Source organism: Diplotaxodon limnothrissa, linkage group LG19 (genome assembly GCF_057381915.1).
Source record: "Diplotaxodon limnothrissa isolate DT_005_m linkage group LG19, D_limnothrissa_male_GT1.1, whole genome shotgun sequence".
Lineage (NCBI taxonomy): Eukaryota > Metazoa > Chordata > Actinopteri > Cichliformes > Cichlidae > Diplotaxodon > Diplotaxodon limnothrissa.
This window is the reverse complement of record NC_140614.1, coordinates 13,805,193-13,820,147: the sequence shown is the minus strand read 5'-3', so window position 1 is coordinate 13,820,147 and position 14,955 is coordinate 13,805,193. Positions and strand designations below refer to the sequence as shown.

Below are 14,955 nucleotides of genomic sequence, written 5' to 3'. Positions count from 1 at the left end.
CGTAAAGAATGAAACTGAGAGTCCAAGCGGCAGAAATGAGGGCTGAAAACAAGTCGCTTGTTGCGCATTGCTTTGAAGCTGACGGCGTTTGTAGTCGAGGTTCCAGCTGCCTAGCTAACCTTCTCATATATTGCTAATCTCCTCAGGTCACATCATCAGTATTCACTTCTCTCATTGGTCACGCCCAATTTGTTGCAGAATGTAATTCACGTTGTATCGTCTTGGTCACAACGTCGTTCCCAGTGTGGATGCAGCTTAAGACCTCAGTCCTGCAGACCAGCTGGTTTGTGAGTGGAAAAATTCCAGTCAGTATGCGAGTAGTTGCTAGAGGTTGCCGGGTGTTGCTAGATGTAATTGGTCACAAAGAGTCTGCTGCAGTATACAAAAACTCCATGTTAACTGCTTTGGTCACTAGCATGTACTTAGAATTGTGACCAATTTCATGCAAGCAACTTGCCAACAACCTCCAGCAACCAGTTGGCCAACAGTTGCCACCCAACTCGCCCACCAATTGGAGTTAGCCAAATGGTTGCAAACCTTTAAGCCTTTATGACTGCTGACTTAGACGTTGAGGATCTTTTGGCAGATAGGAGGTGCTAAGAGCCTCTACTCCTCCACATGAAAATGAGCCAGCTGAGGTGGTGCATTCATCCGACCTCCTGGACTGTCACAGGTGAGGTGTTACCAGCCAAACTCGGAACGAACTCCAGAGCAAACACAGTTTCTCTCTTTCATTAATGAACTTTGACCTGCTTGTCAGAGGATTAAGGTCTTAGCAGGTGAGGTTTACTGATGTTAGAAAATTTAATTAAGTAGAATTCATCTGGCATTAAAGTGTATGTAATGGAGATTTTTGCAGGTGAGGTCACTTATGTCAGAAGAATGTCTGTGAAGTTTGGGAGAGTTTGGACTAGATTTCTTTGAGGTATTCAAGTTTCATGTTTCATGGCAAAACATCAAAATTCACCAAGCTGCCGAGGTCACGCCCTCTTATGAAAACTCACTGTTTTGAATGTGACCTAAGACCAACTCCTTCAGGCTTCCCTGAACAAATTTGAGGTTGCTGGCATCAAGCGTCTTGAAACTGTAGCCCAAAGTGTAAAACATGACATTTCCTGTTCTCAGTAGGTGGCGCTGTAACCACTGTCAAATATTGCAGTTGAAATGTGTTCGGGGGGTGTAGCTTTATCACGTGTGAGAAGTTTGGTACAGATCGGTCAATGTATGTGGGAATAAGAGCCAATTATAATTTCAAAGCGAATGATTGAAATTCGCTGTGGCGCCACAGAAACGCCCTTAGGTGAAAACTCTAAAGTTCCACTATTTAATATGGCTCAGATCTGTAGTCTAGACTGACGAAATATGGAGCTGATCCGATAAAATCTCTAGGAGGAGTTTGCAACAGTACAACGCCTGGAAATGGCAAAATCTATGCCAAAATGTTACGTTCAATTCAAAATGGTGGTGGTGAGTTGGCACATGGGTCCAATAGACTGTTTGGTATATCTTGGGATGTTACACATATGTACAAAATTTCATACATTTACGTAAAAGCCCAAGCAGGGGCTCATTTTTCCCCACTTTGTACGGGGCGCTACTGAGCCATTTTGCTGTGCCCAGGTCTCAAACCAGTGAGACCAGTAAATTTTCACCAGGCTTGACGCATGTGCAAAGCTTCATGAGTTTTCAAACATGTTAAAGCCCTCAAAAAGCCAATTCATTTGTCTGGATAATAACAAGAAGAACGGGAGCGATTACAATAGGGCATTCGCACTTTTAGTGCTCAGGCCTAATAATGGATTCAACTGAGCCATTTATTCACGCCACTGAATAAACTTCTGCCATTCTAGTCATTTCACAGAGCTGCTCCTTCGTACTTTAAAACATACAATAACCTTTTCTTCTCTCTCTGTCTTTATCTTTATCTCTGCAGATAGCTTGTCGCCTCCCGTCAATGTGACCATCAGAGAGGTAAAAGCAAACTCTGCTGTGGTGTCATGGGACATCCCCGAGGGAGACCCAGTCATTGGCTTTGCCATCACACAGCAGGTCGGTAACACTCTCTGTCCCCTCTATACCACTGTAACCATTAATGCTAATTACTGTGCTTATAAGCAGTAAAAAATACATATGGAAAAGCATTTAGCAGATTCAGGCAAGTTTTGGAGGGAATAAAATCATCCAAACCTTTTATTTATTGCAACTCATATTACAATTTTACAGCTAAAGATACAACTTTACTAGATACGCCTGTTCAACTCCTCATTAATGCAAAAATCTAAAGTTCAAACTGAGCAGCAGATGGAGTACAGCAGCAGAAGACTACACCGTCTGCCACTCCTGTCAGCCAAGTTCAGGATACTGAGGCTACATTTTACACCACATCACCAAAATTGGACAATAGAAGATTTCAAAAATGTTGCCTGGTCTGATGAGTCTCCTTTTCTGCTGTGACATTTGGGTGAAAGGGCCTGAATTTGGAGTAAAACAACATAAAAGTATGGCTCCATCCTGATTCGTATCAATGGTTCAGGCTCCTGGTGGTGTACCTAATAAAGTGTCCCCTGAGTGTACATGTAAATGTACTATAATGTAGGTACATTCATTAATGCATGTAAAAGATTTCTTGAAGAAACTCCCAAACTAATTCAATTAAGTTGTGGCTTGTCACAGGTTATTGTCTGCCACCTCCTTTCCTGTGTTGCTCCCTCACTCCAAGTCAGAATGCATTATGGGAATCATCAGAGGATACAGCATCCTGTCGGACAGCCTGTCCCCTCGCTGACAGACTATGACAGCTGTGTGACAGGAGAAAAGTCAACATGCAAGCTTAGACACACATCTCTCGCACAACCACGCATTTACGTGGGACAAGTTGCCATCTCGTGGTTGTACAAACACACATATGCACCCGTCCACAGGAGACTGGAGTGACATGTTTGATGGCAGCACTGGAAGCTGGGAAATGTGTGGTTTAAAGCTATAAATAAAAGTTAATAATAAGAAACAATAGCAGAGGACATTCAGCTGCTTTGCAGTTGTTATTGTTCAGGCTGTTCTCATTCACTGGTCATCAAATCCCGCCGTTTTGTCAAAGCTGCTGCAGTCACAGAGATGTATACAATATCAGATGCGGTGTTATTTTAAAGTATGACAAGTTTGAAGCATTCAAAAAGGGTGGCGGTGGTTTTAATCAGTACTGTACAACTTCATCCTCTATCATATAGCAAACTCATCCTCCAAGTCTTGGCAAGAAAGGTAAAAGCATATTCACTCTTTATTTTCTATAACACTAACATGAAATGCACCTGACAATTAAAACTTCAATTCAGAAGTCAAGCACAACTCAAGTGCTCCCAAAAGTCCTTATGGTTCTCCAACGTCTCCCTCCACACAGTTTTGTGTGGTTTTTCCAATGCTAACTGTGCTAGCTGTGGTTGTTGTGACTGTGATTTTAAAACTGTTCCAGGCATCTCTTAACCAGAAACCAAAACAGTTTGCATCCCATCTTAAATCAGCGTTTAACAATAAATGTCCAAAACACAGATGTTTAAATCCGGAGGTCAAACATAATGAGTAAGGATATCACTTCAGGCTGAAGACAGATCTGAGAAAAAACACAATTTAACAACTTAGAAATGTATTTAAATTTATTTTGTCTGTGTCCACAGGTAATGAATGATCCCCTGTCAAATTTGAATTGTGGTGTCCCTCAAGGCTCTCTCCTTGGCCCTCTTGTTTTATAAGCACACTTCCTCTCAGCGACTGTTTTGCCAACACTCTACTATCCAACAACACCAGCAGCGTTGGTAATCTACTTACCCACTTAACGGTGAAAACTAAACTCACCAAAGATAAATCTTAAAATTTACCACCTTGGCCCAAAATAAGCTTTTTTCATTCAGTCTGCTACCAACCTGGGAGCTGTTTTTGAAACCGATCTCTGTTTCAGCCCCCCTGGTTTAGCGCAACAAGAACAATTTCCAGAATTAGATCATTCTTGTCAGCTGCTGAGTTGCATTTATTTCACCCGCCTTGATTGAGGATAAATGGACAGATACTTTACTTGGCTTTTATTTGAGCACCGAATGCGCTTTCTTACAACAAGCCTCGTTCAAGTGTGTTATTTTGTGCCTAGCTTTCACACGTACTCTCATGGATGCATTTGGATTTACAGATGCTCAGAAGCAGACTACAGTAGCCGGGGATTGCACCACCAACCTCGAGATTAGTAGACGATCCGCTCCGGAGTCATACCAGTCATCATAACTAAAGCATTTCCTTTGGGATTAATAAAGTTGTCTGATACTGATCCTGATTGTGATAAAAGGAGATAATACCTTTTATAACAGCATCAGTCAGAGCTCACATCACCGGCTCAAGCTGATCCAGAACTCTGCTGCGTGAATTTTAACTGGCACCATGAACACATCACTCCAGTTCTGGCAAATTTACACTGGCTGCCTGTTAAATGCCAAATTGATTTTAAAATCTTACTAATCACTTTTAAAGCACTAAATGGCCTTGCTCCAGAGTACATTAAAGATTTATTTACTACTTATGTGCCATTAAATTGGTGAATGGTTATTCCAGCATCTTGGCTAGTAATCAAAGAGCTCCCGAGCGGCGGGACCACTGAGATCAGAGTAGCCACGTCTTGATTGTTTTGTTTTTTTTTAAGTATTCTCGGGAGGGGGGGGGATTGATGTGCATATGTTTAATTTGTGTGAAAAACTTTGTAATTTTGAGAAAAGTGCTTTAAGAGTAAGTTTTTTGTAATTATAATTACCAACAAGACAGGAAAGACTGATACAGAGGATGGAAAAGTAACAAAGTCGGGAGGTCAAAGGAGGTGACCAGGAATTATAAAACTGTACACGGAAATAAAAAATGAACAGGCAAACCCAGAGCCACGGTCATTAAGTTTAATTTTAGTGAAATAAAGTGTGAGTGTGAACGCCGGTTGCATGTGTCTCTCTGTCACCCTCCAACAGAAGAAAGACGTGCGCATGCTGCGATTCATCCAGGAAGTCAACACCACCACGCGATCCTGTGCATTATGGGACTTGGAGGAAGAGACAGACTACATTGTGCATGTCCAGTCCATCTCCATGTCTGGGACGAGCCCACTGAGCGAACCGCTGCGCTTCCGGACGCCGAAGGAGGCCGAGACTCAGGCCTCTAAGAGTGAAGGTGAAGCGTGACAGCGCCACGCATGCATACGCATCCACACAAATACACTCCTTCACCCAACACGTCCACACTTAAAAGAAAAAAAACCCTGAATCTGTCGGTTTTCCAGACATGACTGCAGCGGGGACTTGGCCTTTTGGCAGCATTGTGACTGATTTTGTCCAAAGACCAATAAAAATCAATAGAAACACAAACCATGAAATGAAATTTCACAAGAAAGTGCTTGAAGCTTGCCCCCTCTAACCACAACTCGGGAGTAGAAGAGCTGAGAGGGATGCATACTTCACTGTGTATCGACTTGCCTTCGTGGCCTCACCCAGCACACGCTCTGCACAACTGCACTGTAAACCAAAATGAGGAAAGGCATTTATCAGACGCAGGGAGGAAGCAGTGGGAGCTGTGAGGGGTGGGGAATCGATGCGCTTTTGGCTGAGGCGCTTCTCCAACTATTCTTCCTCTCATTTACACTCATGTCTCATGTGAGCTGCAGCTTCACTCCGATACTTCGCAAAATGTTGAGCCAGAAAGAGTCTGAACTTCTGTTCTGGTGTTGAGCGGGCTGGCAGAGGCATGTAGAACACAAAAACAATCATTGCAGAGCGGTGAGGCGATGCTCTCGCCACCGCCGAGGCCTAATTAGCACGGGATGTGTTGTCTGTGTGTTATTTGTGTAGCTGAGAAGAATTTACAGAAATCAATAACAGCACAGATAAACGTGTGCGCTTTCATAGCAGCCTGTTCTCTTTCTGTCCGTGCACGTGCTCGTTTCTTTGAGGTTTCAGGACACAGTAGCGGTTTTTGATACGGGCGACCGCCCGTGTCGCCCGGGGCGGCATCGTGGTGAGGGCGGCATCACGGACATCGGCAAAAAAAAATTAATTGCTCGTACTCATGCTGCCCCGACATCAGCCAGCGCATATTGGGAATGGCACAGGCACTGATCGGTTTTCTATCGCCCATTTGCTGGGAGTAAGGGCGCCCTCCGTTTGTGAGGTGCGCCTGCTGGAGAGGGCGGGGCGGCGGGGGATTCTCTGACCGGCTGGAGCAGCGTCTAATAACCAACTCGCAAAATAAAACAAAATAAAAACAAAATGTATTAAATTATAACTAAAAATAAAGCTCGTCAAATTCTGTCAGTCCATAGCTTTTGTTGACACAGCTGCTTTTAATCCATAAACCACAAAAGCTATTAAAGAACTTGAATCACCAGTATCAATCCAGTATATATAATTTAGGTCATTTTGATTTGTTTATACAAGCTTAATGATCTAAATTATTTAGAATAGGGAAGAAACTTGATTTGGGCGACCCTTAACGTAACGTGGTGGTTGGTGTCCGACAGGCGGGTCTGAGTGTTTCAGAAACTGCTGCTGTGCTGGGATTTTCCCAGACAACCATCTCTAGGGTTTACAGAGAAACATCCCAAGGTAAAATATCTAGAGAACAGCAGTTCTGTGGACAACAGAAAACTGGGAATGTTGCCTGGTTTGATATGTCATTTCCGGATCAAAGGTTAGCATAAACAACATGAAAGCATGGATTCATCTTGCCTTGTAGCAACAGTTTAGGCTTCTGGCACACTTTGGCCCTCTGAGTACCAACCGAGCATTGTCTAAAACACCACACCCTATCAGAGTGTTGTTGCTGACCATGTTAATTCCAATCACAGTGTATCCAGCCAGCAAACTGGTAAGTTACATATGGCCTCCACAGTCACCAGATCTCAGTCCAACAGCAGACCTTTGTGATGTGCTAGAATGTGAGATTTGCATCATGGTGCAGCTGACAAATCTCCAACAAGTATTTGAGGCTGTCTGTGAGGAACGTTTTCCCCACCTTTTGAATCTGTGCCATGAAGAATTAAGGCAGTTCCAAAGGCAACAGGAGGTCAGTCCAACCTCCTGATCTGGATGAATCAGTGACATCTAACTTGAAAACGGGTGATAACAAGTGGACTTGCTTTACAATTGTTTTCCTACATGCAGCTGAAAAGCTTGCAAAAAGCATTTTAATTTTAAATGAGGACAAAAAGTGACCCAACTTAACCTCAGGATAGAGAAAGAGCTCCTGTCTTTAAGCCGAGTTAACTTTCTCCTGGTATTTCCTTCACATTAACTTTTGTTGTTGCTCAGACTAATCAGGCGTGATGTAATTAGTAAGCTTTGGAAATAGGTGGATGTGGTTAGATTTTTACACAGAACACAGATAGATGAATCTTTGTATTCGCCGTACAGACAAGAGAATATTAGTAGTGTTCTCGTGTGACTTTCAGTAAGAGAGCAAATTATTTCCCAAAAGGTCAAGAAGCACGGGTCATGTCTGTGTTTCAGAGGGCGACCCCCCGCTTTCTTAAATGAGTCGGGTGCAGGAAGTCTGCCTCATCCAAAAATCTGCAGGTTTTGCACAAACACACACACAGAGCCCCTAATTTGCTGAAAAATGTTGCTTCACACATTTGAAACTATCACAAAGCAAATATCCACAGAGAGCACGTCTGTGATTCATCATCCTTCACTTCTACTCAACAACAGCTTCACGGTTTAGCGCGACGACACACATCCGTCTCTGTCTCATTTGCGCTGCTTGCTCAAGGATGTCTGTTTAATTAGCGTAGCTGTGTTGAAACAATAAAAGCTTTGATGGCAGATGAGAAGGTGTTCTTCAGTCAACATTTTGTAATTTATTAGAAAATCGCGTGGATAGGATTTGGGATCTAGTATCTAGTATGAAGGGTAATTTTAGTTTAGAGAGATCTTCTTAAATCCACCCAGATATGTTTGGCTTTTATGATTAAACACTTTGTCTTTCTCTAACAAGACAAATGGTCGTCATTTACCACTACATCATTTTTCGCTCATAATCCTGCCAATTTCCCTTCAGAAAAAATGGCTAAGCTGTGAGTCCAGACAGTGGGACGAGAGCTGTTCGCTTATTGAGAATGACTGACGGACAAAATGTGCCATGGAGAGAGAGAAGGAGTTTGTCTTTCACTGCAGATAAGTGCACAGGGTACAGAGTGTGGAGGGAGAGCGTCTCAGTGCTTCTCTTAGTCCTTTGTCTCTGTATGACAGGCGAATGTCCCGAGAAACAGAGAGAGGCTTTCACCATCCTCGCTCAGCTGCTCAGCCCTTCTGTTCTGCAGTATCACGTTGATCTCAGTGGAAAGAGCAAAGGATGAGCCTGAAATGCTGGATTATTCCGCATTTCTTCTCGTTTCCTCTTTCACAATGGGTTTAAGCTTCGGGAGATCAAAGGAAGTAAGAGAGAGATGAAGGGAGAGGGGGGGAACTGAACAACCTGTGCACAAAACAGCAGGAAGAGAGGAGGGGAAACAGAGAGTGGCTGACAGAAGCAGCCACGGCAATACAGGAGAGAGAAATCCTGAAAATTTAATTCTGCTGTCAGAAACACACTGTGTGTGTGTGCGTGTGTGTAGGCTTGTTTACATATCTTTGTGAGGACCAAAAATTAAAATGTTACTATACTTGTGGGGACCAGCAGTCACTTGTGAGGACAAAAGAGCCTGTCCCCACGAGTTTGAAGGCATTTTTGAGGGTTAGGGTATGGGCCTAGGGTAAGCATTATGTCAATTAGATGTCCTCACTAAGACATCAAAATGAGAATGTGTGTGTGGGGGGGGCACAGATGTACCTGTGTAACCTCTCAAGGAAATTTACAGACTCGCAAACATGGAGAATAAAAAGTTCTGGTGAAAAGGTTCATCGTCTCCTCAGATCTAATAAAGGTAGAAACTTCTCTCTCATCTGTCCTAAAAGTCTGGCTTGTTCTTTTATGAGGATCCATCTTGAGTGAAACATTTTCTTTATCTCCATCTCGTGTTTGGATACTGCACAGCGGGAACCTGACAGAGAAACTGAGAGTATCGTGTAATCAGCACAACCCTGGACCTGGAAACCAGAAAGGGGGGGAAATGATTTTTTTCTTTTAAGCCAAAGCTGAGAAATCTGACTCGTTCTTCATCAAAATGACATCAATCAGAGACAAAATGAGACAAGCAATTCTTTTAATTAAATTAATTTTTAAAAGACCACTTTTCCCATTTTCTGTTTTGTTTGTTTTCCCTGTTTGGAAGTGAAGAGTGAAGAAAGGCAAACAGGTGAGCAGGAGGTGAAAGTAAATATAAAAAAGCTGCTCATGAACACAGCCTTTAAGGAACAACTTATCTTTCATCAGCAGGTGTGAACAATGTTCCCTCTAAGCTGCAGGCGTGCGCAATTGCGCACTGCTGGCACGGTCTCTGCGCACAGAAAATCTGCATTGCACACAAAAAAAATCTAACCTGAATTGAAATGAAAGTAAATAGGTAAACTATTCTGTTTTGCAGTGTTAGTCAGTAAGTGACTGACTGCTCCCATATGGGATTAGAACGATGCCACCTTATCCCATAGTCCAGCCAATGATGCGATTCACATTCGTATATACGCAGCTAATCAACGTGGTTGACAGGCTATGACAGCGTCCTTATGTGCCGACACCGGTGTTTTAGCTAGCAAAACGGCGTGGCTGCTGTGGAGTGAAGCCACGTCAATGACAATGTGTACAACCATTGGAGATGTGAGCAGGACAGACGGAACAATTGAGGGAAAAACTGTGGACTTTATACCAGTTTTTAAATTGTGTTGAGAGGACACGTAAAACCAGAGTTATGATAAAAATATATGCAATTTTTTTCCTGAATACTATCATTGTTTATATTTACTGTGAGAAGAAAAAACAGCGTTTTATAAGCAAAATGCTCAAAAGCCTGTGAGCAAAGACAAAAAAAAACAAAAACCCACGCTTCCCTATTGGTCGAAAAATGATATGGCAACACGGCATTTAGTTGTTTAGGAAGGGGGGGAAGTTTTAGGAGTGATGGCGGTGTTTTGAGATGTGAGAGATTTGAGACGTTTAGCACAAATCTTGTGTAGTTAGTGTGTAGTGTAGTTTTGTTGTGTGTGTCAGAACAATGAGGCGACTGCTGAATGTTACAGGTGTTACAGCGGTGATACATCTGTTGTCAGGCCTGCGGGTATCAGGCTGTTCTCCTTTATCTCATAGTGGACAGAAATTATTTTTTGGAGTGGCACAAATCATTTGTGTGGCATCAGATTTGATGCAAAACAGCTGATTGTTCTGTGAATAGTTTGAAATGTTTGTTTAAAAAAACGCCTTGGCTGCATTTGTAGGTAAACAGCTGCAAAAAACTTTGTTGTTTGCAAAACTCAATTACTTTTTTGAAGAAGTAACTATATAATCAATTGTAGAGATGGACCGATCCGATATTACGTATCGGTATCGGTCCGATACTGACCTAAATTACTGGATCGGATATCGGGGAAAAATAAAAAATGTAATCCGATCCATTAAATATCACGAAAGCACCTCACAAAACTTGCAACACGCCGTAACTCACCTCAGAACGTTAGCACGTCGGAGCAGTATGCATCACGTGATAGAGCGGCTGTGGCATGCGGGACCTGTGGTCTGGATAGCATGTGGAGCTTCGCTAGCAACCCGGCATTTCATCTCCGACAAAGTTATCCCCGAGAGAAGTAAAGCAAGTGTGTAAGTCCATCTCTGAATGTTTGTAAAGCATTCCTGCGTTAAGCTTAACAAGCGATATATGGAGCGACTGCCTCCTCTTGCTGCTACTTCAATCATGAAACTGCTTAACGATCAGCTGATCGGCTTTTCTGTCGCAAGTCCGTGTCTCTAGTTTGCTTTTGGCCCACTTTGCACCAGAAAGAGGAAACCAGCGGCTGAACAACAGCAGCACGTTTAAGCTTGATCAGCTGTTGTTAGAATTTATTTATTATTACTTTCTACTCCAGGATCTTTTTCTATGTAGCTGACGCTGGTAACTGTGCAGGGGCGGATCTAGCAAAGTTTAGCCAGGGGGGCCGATAGGGCATTAACTGGGAAAAGGGGGCACAAAGACATACTTTTCTTTCTTATTCTCATTTAAAATGTCTAGCTTTTAATAAATAATTATCTGACACCCAAAGTTTTAATTTGATGTAAAATGAATAGAAGTCAATTATTGTATATAGTAACTATTAAGTCTAATATATACACCCTAGTAAGCTATAGTAGTTTTTCCTTTGGGAAGGTACCATCTGTGCAGTCTGCAATTTTGTTGAAGAAAGATGTTGAATCTATTTAATATTTCTTGAAAAATAATTGATTTCTGTGCATTTTTTTTCACACTGCATCAAATTAAGGTTGATTACGTCGATTAAGCATCATGAGGTGGAGCGTGAGGGGTGGTTCCCTATTTTTTATTTATTTATTTTTGTTGTTGCTGGGAGTTGGAACCCTATTAGTTAGGTTGCTTAATATTTATGCTAAGTACTCTTTAAAATACCAGAATAGGGAGGATGGTGTAGGTTTAAGTTTATTAGATTGATCAGTATTGCTGAACTATGAAATATTTTTTTTTGCATACAGGTATAACAGAATAGCTTTAGTGTAGTTGTTGTTTTAAACTTGAGTATGAACTTATACAAAATGCAGCAAGATATTTAAAAAACAGTTTTGTTGATTAAAAAACACTATATCGGATTCATATCGGTATCGGCAGATATCCAAATTTATGATATCGGTATCGGACATAAAAAAGTGGTATCGTGCCATCTCTAATCAATTGCCCAGCATTGGTCATTATATACTGTATTTTGCAGACAGAGAGTTACAGACTCTCTCCCAGACCACAGACTCATAATACAAGTCAGAGCTTTATTAAAAAAAGAAAAGAAAGTTGTGTTTTCAAAATTGGAGTTCAAGTTATTTTTACTTCCAATAGTGTTAACATGCTACACAGATCATGAACAAGATTTTTTTTTTCTTTTCATTGTAAGTGGGCTAAAGCAGTTAATTAAAAGTAGTCTAACATAAATGTAAATGCTGTAATTTGATTATTTTAATAAACCATGTGACTTGGATGGATTCGATGCTGGCGTGACCATACTGCACACGTCTGCTGTTGCTCACAGTGGTCCAAGGGACGCTCAGGGAGTTTGCTCAGACACGTGAGAAATTAGAGGGAAGATTGAGTGTGAGATGTTATTTAGTTACATAATGTGAATTGATAATCAAAGGCTGCATGTTTCCTAAGTTGTGCCAAAAAAGAGCAGCAGCAGTCCGGACATATCAACAAATAATTAATCATTGTTTGACAAAATAAGACTGGATGGTGGAGGAAGTAATTACATCCTTTAGGCTAACCACATTTTATTATTTATTAAAGCCACATGTTAAAAATGTAGCTTAAGCTGCAGTCACACAAGGCAAAAGAGTTGTTGGAGACGCTGGCACAAACAAAATTATAGCAAGCGTGTTTAATGAATCTGCAGTCTTTGGTTGCTTTGAAGACGGGAGCCAGGTTTGCAACCACTGGGACTTAACTTTGGTGTGTGGGATGGACCGAGCAGCGAAGGAAACTCAGGCACAGGTTCAAGTCCAAAAAAAAGTTTTTTTTTATTTAATCCCAAAACATAGTTGGTTAAATCATACAAAAATAAAAAATAAAAAATCAAACTCTTGGCCCATAAAAGAGGTCAAAATAACAGAACTCTACTCAAAGTTAACAACAAACAATACTGATAACTCAAACTTACTTACCTAAGGAGGCAAAGGGGAAACTTAAATATTTGTGAGCTGATCAGCCCACAAAAACACAAAACAGGGGTAAAACACACAAAACCTAACTGAGACTAACATAACGAACTCCAATTCCCCCCCATGATCTCAAGTTATGGAATGAGCCAATTTGCAGTTTTCCATCTAGGCTTGCTCCGCCCCTTTTCCACCTCTTGGCTCCTCAATGAAGAGACTGGAGCAGCTGCAACTAAGGTAACTCAGAAAACAAAGAGATTCAATCATAAATAACAGTGTAAACTAAAATGTGCACAATTATTTTAGAACAGTGTTATGCAAATTAATTCTAAACCAGAACCAGTTATTTATTATCCTTTAAATTAAATCTTATATCTAAAGAAAGAAAATGTGAATGCAGTGTCCTTGTTGTTGTTGGTAATATTAGGTGGATATTACCACAGTGTGGCTGTAACTGCAGCCATCACAGTGTGTTACAATGGCAATAAAACAAGTCATTCTGCTATTAGTCTTTAAATAGGGTCGAGTTGGCACTTACATGTAATCTGCTTGTGCTAACATAACAATCAAGTATAAGTCAGGGAAATTTGCAAACATGTTTTGATCAGCATAAACACAAACTCACATAAACTTTTTAGCTTCAGAGTCCAGCCAGAACCTCGAAGATGTGGAACAGAAATTAAGGAATTGCTCCACAAATAATGATGCAGTTGTTGCATGATGGCAATTTAACTGCAAAATTACACAGCGTCTTGGCAACTTTGCTTTGATATGGGAACATAACAACAATGCAATCAACTGGTAAGAAGCTGAGTCGAGTCCCAAGTGTAATCTTATGACAATCTCTCTGCATTTCAAAATTTGGCAACAATTATTTGGAAAACTTTGATAATCTTTCCGAGACTGCACTCAGTCTGAGTCAGACTGCAACTGTTTGGAGGCAAGTTGCCTCCCACGAGAACGAAAACTGGCAACTATCTTGCAATTAAAAATAATTAGCCCAAACAACTTCTATAATCAGTTGCTGGACAAATTCAGTACTATTGCCAGGTAACCACTGATTTTTTTTTACCACGGAGCTCGCTGTCCTATAGCGTGGTCGTCCTGCTTTCTGCCTATGTCAACAAGCCTCAGTAGACATAAAGCACCCATCCTTGGTTCTTCTACTCGTTAGTCCCTCTCACCTGACAGAGATGTGAGTGGAGAACAGTCGATGCAACAGGCACTGATCAGAATGAGACGTGCTGGCCTCAGAGCTGTTACTTTAGTGATGTGAATAAAATGTTTGACGTGTCTGCATCATAAATAGTTTTGTTACAGCTGGATTTTATGAGCTCAGGTGGAAGAGTGTTTATACTTCATGCCGCTTTTAATTAAATTCACGGCATGCCAAGATGTGACAGGATATAATGTTTTTAATCACACAGAGACAGTGAAAAGGAGAAAGTCTGATCATCTTAAATAACTAAGACAGAAAAAGTTTTCATTTTTTTAAAACCATGATTGATCTGTCCCAGCTGTGCACTGCACCTCTTTTATGCACTGAAGGTAAAAACACTTCTGCAAAGGATGCACCTGTGTGTCCTCAATTACATCTCCTCCTACAGACTCCCCTCTCATCTGTCCTCCAGATGCATTTAAAAAACCGAGAGATCCTTCATCACAGCGTAATGAGACCGATTTCTGGGTTAGAGACATGAGGATGGACATTTAGACCTCAATAAAATAAAAAATAAATCAGTCTCCTTTTAAATGAATGCTATTCATTAGTTTCCAAAATGCTCTTTCCACGGGAGACGACTTTTAAAAGGCCAACAAGGCTAAAATATTAAAACTAAGTGGAACTTATTGATGGCTGTAACAGATAAAACCCGCCTGGTGTCTGGATCTTGGTCAGAAAGCATCAGAGGTGTTTTAGAGCAATGCAGTGAGCCCCAGTGAGGCCAGCTTGCAACAGTGTCAGGTGCCCAGGGCTGCTGGACTTTGATTATTTAATACAAGGCAACAGAGGCCGATCGATCAGCAGAAATGCTTGATGCTAAAAGCTACTGGAGCGTGGGGTTCCTGCCACACCGGGCCCTCCAAATGTCACACACTGCATCTAATAAGAGTGCTCTCCACGCTGCAGTGAACTTTATATCAAGC

The 14,955-nt window shown here is 41.5% G+C and overlaps 1 protein-coding gene across 1 annotated transcript in view; it reads left to right on the top strand.

Annotated features, from left to right (window-relative positions):
* Positions 1-14,955, top strand: part of fndc5a (fibronectin type III domain containing 5a) — a 47,569-nt gene that overhangs the window by 21,629 nt on the left and 10,985 nt on the right. Inside the window, exons 2-3 of the mRNA XM_085342651.1 lie at positions 1,934-2,049; positions 4,995-5,193. Coding sequence (XP_085198777.1) covers positions 1,934-2,049; positions 4,995-5,193 — 315 coding nt within the window. The remainder of the gene's footprint in view (positions 1-1,933; positions 2,050-4,994; positions 5,194-14,955) is intronic.